This window comes from Kryptolebias marmoratus, linkage group LG1, assembly GCF_001649575.2.
Source record: "Kryptolebias marmoratus isolate JLee-2015 linkage group LG1, ASM164957v2, whole genome shotgun sequence".
NCBI lineage: Eukaryota > Metazoa > Chordata > Actinopteri > Cyprinodontiformes > Rivulidae > Kryptolebias > Kryptolebias marmoratus.
This window is the reverse complement of record NC_051430.1, coordinates 4183548-4191024: the sequence shown is the minus strand read 5'-3', so window position 1 is coordinate 4191024 and position 7477 is coordinate 4183548. Positions and strand designations below refer to the sequence as shown.

The 7477-nt window shown below is 39.2% G+C and overlaps 1 protein-coding gene across 9 annotated transcripts in view; it reads left to right on the top strand.

The window, feature by feature from the left end:
- The window catches only part of cacna1ba (calcium channel, voltage-dependent, N type, alpha 1B subunit, a), a 168826-nt gene that overhangs the window by 40228 nt on the left and 121121 nt on the right, over positions 1-7477 (top strand). For all 9 annotated transcript variants that reach the window (XM_017432700.3, XM_037976826.1, XM_037976825.1 and 6 more), the window contains exons 4-6: positions 2040-2131; positions 3122-3274; positions 4181-4368. In XM_017432700.3, the coding sequence (XP_017288189.1) occupies positions 2040-2131; positions 3122-3274; positions 4181-4368 (433 nt within the window). The remainder of the gene's footprint in view (positions 1-2039; positions 2132-3121; positions 3275-4180; positions 4369-7477) is intronic.

Below are 7477 nucleotides of genomic sequence, written 5' to 3'. Positions count from 1 at the left end.
TTATGACCGGTGTCAGAGCTTGGTCCACATTGCCGGCAGTAAGTCGGACTCGTTTCCAGTGAGAGTTGGACTCCGCCAAGGTTGCCCTTTGTCACCGATTCTGTTCATAACGTTTATGGACAGAATTTCTAGACGCAGCCAAGGTGTTGAGGGGATCCGTTTTGGGAACGCCTTGGGATTCCCCCGGAGGAGCTGGACCAAGTGGCTGGGGAGAGGGAAGTCTGGGTCTCCCTGCTTAGGCTGCTACCCCCGCCACCCGACCCGGATAAGAGGAAGAGGATGGATGGATGGATGGATGGATGGATGATGGAAATGTTGATTCTGGATAGGAAGAATGTCGTTCTGTATATCTGAAAGGTTTATTTTGACCTGGAAGAATTTAATTTAGGATACCTGCAACACATATTTAGTCATAGTATTAAATGTAAAAATGACCACTTAAACATTTTAAGGAATTTTTGTCATGATCAGTAGTGATGACAGAAAGGAACCCAGAGCGCAGACTCATTGTAAAAAATAGAAACTAATTTATTAAACTAAAGAAACAAACGAAAACCAAAAAGCTGACGTGGCAGCGAACAGACAAGAACTAAAATAAAGACATAAACAGAACAGAACTCTGAGGACAGGAACCCGGAGCGAAGCAGCAACAAGCAAGGAAACATCAAACTAACCACAAACATCAAACAAACCTTAGACAATGGACCAGCGAGGTATGGAGAGAAATGACCGGGTTTTAAAGACTGGGGATAACGAGGTGAGTGGGAACAGGTGGAATAATTACTTATTCGGGACACGTGAAGATGGGCGTGGCTAACAGACAAATGAATGACTGGGGAAGAGTGGAAATGAGAACACAAACACAAGGAGGACAGAACCAAAACCAAAACACAAACCAGAGAACTAAAACAAAACCCAGAAAAAGCCAAATCACCACAATTTTAGATTTTTTTACCAGTACAATTGGAAGATGAGTTCTTTTAAATTTTAATTTCTACAAATGATAGACTGATTTCAGATGTCTTCAATTTAAATTTTGACCAGTGAGAATGTCTGACACCTAAAACAAGAATCAAAGAGAAGATTGTGATTTAATAAAATGTAAAAACAGCCAGCCAATCATTCTACCAACTCAAGCGACTGAACAGGCAGAGACGTGAACAGGACACAGGTTAAGTGAGCATGGGAGAGCTGAGTGCACACAGGACATATTATTGTTTACCCAGAATATTACACACACACACACACACACTTCACTGCTCAACTCCCTGGTACAAATATAACTTCATACTTTCTCCCCTCTGAACAAGGAGTAGGCAGTAATTTTAGGGTTAAAAGTTATTAAAAGTTACTGGAATCATACAGAAGTTACATTGATAACACAAACCAAATATAAAACAAAAAATATTTGCTTTATATTACTATTATTTCTTTCTTCACTAAAAACTTTAACTGTTCTCTAGCTACCTTAGCTAAAATGACTATTTCCAATACTTGTTACTGCAACTTTGTTGAGACTTTTTGTAGAAAATGCAATTGTTGAAGCATTTTTTTATTCTTCTAATGCAACCTTTCCTCTGATAACTTGCTTCTGTTTCATGTTTATGTTGCTGCTCATGAGGAGCATGTTTTATGTTCTGTAAATAACCTTTTCAGTGAGTGGTTGAACGTTATATTCAGACTTTGTTCATATTTTACAGATGATTATGTTTACACTTTGGGTCTTTTTTCTTTAAGTGTCCTAGCTGAGTGAAATGAGTCGTAACCATTATAAGTAATGCTCCAGCTAAAGAAGCAGGTACAGATTATTTTTGATCTTGTTTGAGCCAGTAAAACCTAATGTCTGAGTGGGGACTATGTCCTTTCTTCTTTCCTTACTTTCTGTTGCAACCGTGTGCAACAGTTACACAATATGAGATTGTTTTAATGTTTCTCATTTAGAAAACCCTTCATGTAATGAAGTGACATCTTCTGCAGACATGTTTCAAACCTTTCAGGGGGGTCGTCTTTCTGACTCGGTGGTGTTCTTGTGTGTGCAGGATCTTGGCCACGGTGGGAGCTGACTTTGATCTGAGGACGCTGAGAGCAGTGAGAGTCCTGCGGCCCCTCAAACTCGTCTCTGGCATTCCAAGTAAGTTCTCCAGAAACGTTGCAGCTGCAGCTAATACCAGCTAAAACAAAGTGCTAACATAACCAAATCAACGGCTTTATTGTGTGATCGCTGAGTCAGCATTCGCATCGTTTCCCTGGTCATAGTTTCTCCCTTACACTTTTTAAAATCAAACTACTTCTGCATACTTTCTGCTGTTTTATCTGTTCATATGTCAAAGCATTCAGCTCGATCGGACACAGGGTGCCATGACTTCCATTACTAATAACTGTTATACTTTTTGAATTATTTACTTTTATTTACAAAGGTTTTATCTCATAAATATGGATCTAATTTCTTTTTAATAAATATTGTTCTTTGAATTTTCCTACAGCATTCTTTTTTCTTTTTGCTATTTTTAGCTTTCAGCTACGGTCTTACTAATTTTAATCTTTATCTACAGTTTTGCTAAGTTTGGCTTATAGCTACATTTTTCTTTAAATTTATTTTTAAAACTGTTTTTCTAATTTTAGCTTTTAGTTACTGTTTTACTCATTTTAGCTATTCTGGCTTTTTTATTTTAATTTTTTGTTGTTTTAACAGTTTAGTTAATTCATTCTTCAGAAAGCATTCACTCTGCATTTTCTACAAAACTGCAATTTCTGTAGTTAAAGTGATCATTTGTTACTTGTTGTTATTATATGATAAAATGTTAGTGAAACCTTTTCTCAATAAATGTCATCTACAGAGATGTAGATGCACCAGGTTCTCAAAGTCCTCTTTATTTTTGAATCACGTCACTTTCTGTGGGAGAAAAGAAAAGAAGTGCATGCTCATAAAGCCCTATCTAGAATGCCAACATTTTAACTTAATCAACATACAAACACCTAGATGACAAAATACCATGAGCAAAAACAGTTTTAATTACAATTTCACATGGATTTTAGGTCAAGTTATTAAATTTCTGCTGTCTATGATTCTTCCAATCGTTCTGTCAGTCTTTTAAAGGTTGTTTTACATACTTTGCCTTAGGTCTTCAAGTGGTGTTGAAGTCCATTATGAAAGCCATGGTGCCTCTGCTACAGATCGGCTTGCTGCTCTTCTTTGCCATCCTCATGTTCGCTATCATCGGCCTCGACTTCTACATGGGCAGGTTCCATCTCACATGCTTCAGGATTGACACAAGTAAGCAATTTGTTGTTCTAAGCTTATTTCATTAAGTGATACAGCCTTTGTCAGTCCTGTGCTTGTTTTTACGAAGCAGGGGGGACAAGTCATTTCGCTCTTGATGTCAAAACACACGTCATATGAGCTTGTTTATGCAAATCGTGGGAGTTCATTAAGCTGTTTGATCAAACTGTGATGCATTGTGTGTTTAAACACCTTTCTGTCAAAGTCATTATTAACAGTGACAGTGGTTTGAGCCACAGTTGCTCCTCTGTTGACTCACAACACAGGCCAGCCTCTGCTCTCTGGTTACATCAGTGAGTCTTGGTTGCCCATGGTTCGTTGGTTTCCCCTTTTGGACCACTTTTGAGTGGTCCTGCTCTCTGCACAGCTGGAATGTCCCATAAGAACTACAGCTATGGAGATTTGACCAAGCTGTCTATTCTCACAGTTTAGTACTTGTCAAAGATGCTCAAACCCTGACATGTGCCTGTTGTTTCTGCTTCAAGAACAGAATGTTCACTTGTTCCCATAAAAATCCCACCCACTGCCAGGGGCCAGAACAGGACAATCAGCTTCTTCCATTTTACTTGTCAGGGGTCATAATGTGATAGCTGATTGGTATGTGTACCTCAGCACCACACCTTATAAAAGGGCAGGCTAGAATGTCCTTCCCAAAGACATTTTACTTGTAGATAGATGCAGATTTTAATGTTTATTCAGTACATTTTTTAACTATGTTCAATGTCTAATGCATCTTGTTGAAATGTTGCCATCTCTTATATTATTCAAATTGAACCAGTGTATGCTGGTGTGAAAATGATGGAATTTTCTTCATGTAGCTTAGCATGAAAAGTACTGCATGACACATTCCCCAGTAATATCTGAAGATATCTAACGGTGTATGAATGTGTGTGTTTGTAGACGAGCGGGCAGCGGATTTCCCCTGTGGCAACGAGGCTCCGGCGAGGACCTGTAGCAACGGGACAATCTGTAGGGATTACTGGCTTGGACCTAATTTTGGGATCACCAATTTTGACAACATCCTTTTTGCCATTCTCACCGTTTTTCAATGCATCACCATGGAAGGATGGGTGGACATCCTCTACAATGTGAGTTTATCTACCAAAAATACTTGCTTATATTAACAGAAACAATTTTTTTCTTTATCTTTTTTTTACACATTTTTTGTGTCAAACAATTCCAAGGTGTGCAGATGACTACATTCACATCACACGGCCATGCACATTGTTCCTTTTGTCATATGTTGTATCCTCGTGATGGTGCCAGCAGTTTGTGATGAAATCTGTTTCAATTTAGATGTTGAGAATTTAATAATTCTTATGTGCTGGGGGAGGGACAACAGATGCTGGACAGTTTGCCCAAGGACAGTTTGGCATGCTATAGGGACTGGGGATTGACTGCTTGATCCTCCAACTGAAAGACAACCTCCCTACCACTGGGCCTAGCTGAACCACCCCTGAAAACTTAGTAAAACTGTTTAAACTATTTCTCATCAATATTTCCATCCATCCATTTGGGTTTACTCGCTTTTTTCCCACATAGAGACAAACAACAATTCACGCTCTCACTCACACCTATGGACAATTTTTTTTTAGAGTTACCAAAAAACCCTAACATGCATGTTTTTGGTCTGTGGGAGAAAACCAGAGTACCTGGTGAAAACATGGGGAGAACATGTAAACTCCACCCAGAAACGCCTCAGGAAGGAGGTGATACTGCAACCTTCTTGCTGTGAGACGACAGCTCTAACCACTGCACCACCATGCTGCCCTCTTCTATTTTTAAAGTCATGGATTATTCCTAATATTTAAGTAAAATTACAACAGCAGGACATAGAACGCCTTTAGTGCTGGAAAGGCCTTGTCAAGACCTAAACCAGAATCAAAAATATTACAGCATCTATTTTCTTTACTCGCTTTCTTCTGTTCAGGGTTGCAGGGAACTGGAGTTTTTCTCTAGTGGCCATTATGTGAGAGGTGGGGTGCACCTTGGAGGGGGTTTCAGTTCATCACAGGGCCACATAAAAACAAATGAGACTGACCAAGCATTCACACTCTCACTCACACCTAGAGACTATTAGGTTACCATTTAACCCCAGATGCATGCTTTTAACCCACGCATGCATGGGTGGACATCATGCAGACCTCACACAGGAAGGTTGCAGCCTGGTTTTGAACATTTGGCCTTCTGACAAGTGACAGCACTAACCACCCAGGATGGAGCATGCTGTAGTACTATTGTGTTCATGTTTGTTAAGCATTGTGAGCACTGCTTATAGCACAGGACCCAGTTTCCCCTGTGTTCAGTGTAATCTACAAAAGTCTAGATCAAATTCTGTCCTGCTTTTTTAAAACACTGAATTCAGTGGACTGCCTAAGAAGTGGTCTATGTGTATGAACTACAGGCTTATGTGTGCTACACATCACTGCTTGTGCCCCTACAGCTTCCTTTGAGCAGTGAGGAGGGTTATGGAAGGAAAGCACAAGAACCTGACTCTCTCTCTCTCTCTCTCTCTCTCTCTCTCTCTCTCTCTCTCTCACATACACACACACACACACACACACACACACACACCCACACACACAGCTTTTCAGCTCCCATTAGGACCACATCACTCTAATGCAAACATGACACAAATCACAGCTTACAGCCATTTGCACGAGACTGATTTTTTTATGATTATGTAATAGATGAAATTATTTATAAGTTGTGTCTCCTGGTAAGACTGAAAGATAGAGATGAGAACAGTAACAAAGTGAGCAGTGAAAATGATGTGTTTGGAAGAAAAATGATTCCCTATTTTAAAACTGTACGGACCACAACACTATAGACAACAGCATCACCTATTGACTCTCATTATCTATAAACTTGTTTTTCAGCATTTGCAGTATTATTTAGATTTTTTTGTGTAGTGTATCACCCTATATGTACAAATTTTTAATTAGGAGTTTTTGGAAAATCTGCAAAAGGCAGTGTTATTAAAAGGACATAGACTTAGTCTGTCAGAATGAACAACTGCTTGTACAACTCTTAGTCTAGTCTATAATGTTCTGTTTGCAAAATTTTATAAACTACTGAACAGATTTTAACAAAACTTTCAGAAAGTAATCCCTGGATGCACATCTTGAACCCAAGTCAAGATGGCTTCCACACCTAATTGACCTTAGCAAACACAAAAATGACTATAACTCAGGCTGAGATTGAAATGTTCACTTTTTTGCTCGTTTACTACTTGAGGTCACTACTGTATATAGTAGACTAAATAAGAGCTAGTATTCAAACATTACTTGAATGCAGTGATATTTTATAAATGTGTGTCGAGTTCTCACATTTGGGTGTTGCCTAAATAAACTCTATCAAGATTCACTGCACACATGCCTGAGTCTGAAGTGATAGTATCGTAAGGGCAGAAACAGAGCTGTTTATGCTTTTCTGTGTTTGAGTAGGCAACTGTTTGTGGATGACTTCACACTTGTTCATAATTCAACTCCTTCACAGCATTCTGAGTCTGCAGTCTGCAGTTTTCACTACAGCCATAGATTTGTTCACTGGTGATTACTGACTGACTGCATCTGAAGCCAAAATGCAGATTAAGAACAGATATGAATGATAAACTGAATGCAAAGCTGACTGAGGGAACTATGGTCAATGACACAGGGAGTGTCATGAATGTACAGTCCTGCTCAACATTATTGGCACCCCTTCATGATTTGCATAGCTGAGTGAATATCTTCAGAAATAAATGGAAATGTTCAAAACTTATATCAGCAGAATCTTTCAATTTCAGGTCCAAAGTAATTTAACAAAGACAATTACCTTTTCAACTTAAATATTTTAATTCCAAAGGACAAAACAGAAAACCAGCATGTGCACTAATATTGACACCCCTCTTTAATATTTGGTTGCACAGCCTTTGGCAGCAATGACGGCCTCCAAACGTTTCTTATATTCATCTATAAGCTTCTTGCACTTCTCGGGTGGCATTTTCTCCCACACTTCTTTTGCAATATGCTCAAGCTCTTGTACATTTGCAGGGTTCCTTTCGCCAATGGCAGATTTCAGCTCCACCCAAAGATTTTCAATTGGATTGAGATCAGGACTCATTGCTGGCCATTTTAAAACAGTCCATTTTTTCCCTTTCAACCAGGCCTGTGTGCTTTGGGTCGTTGTCTTGCTGGAGGACCCAGGATCTTCGCC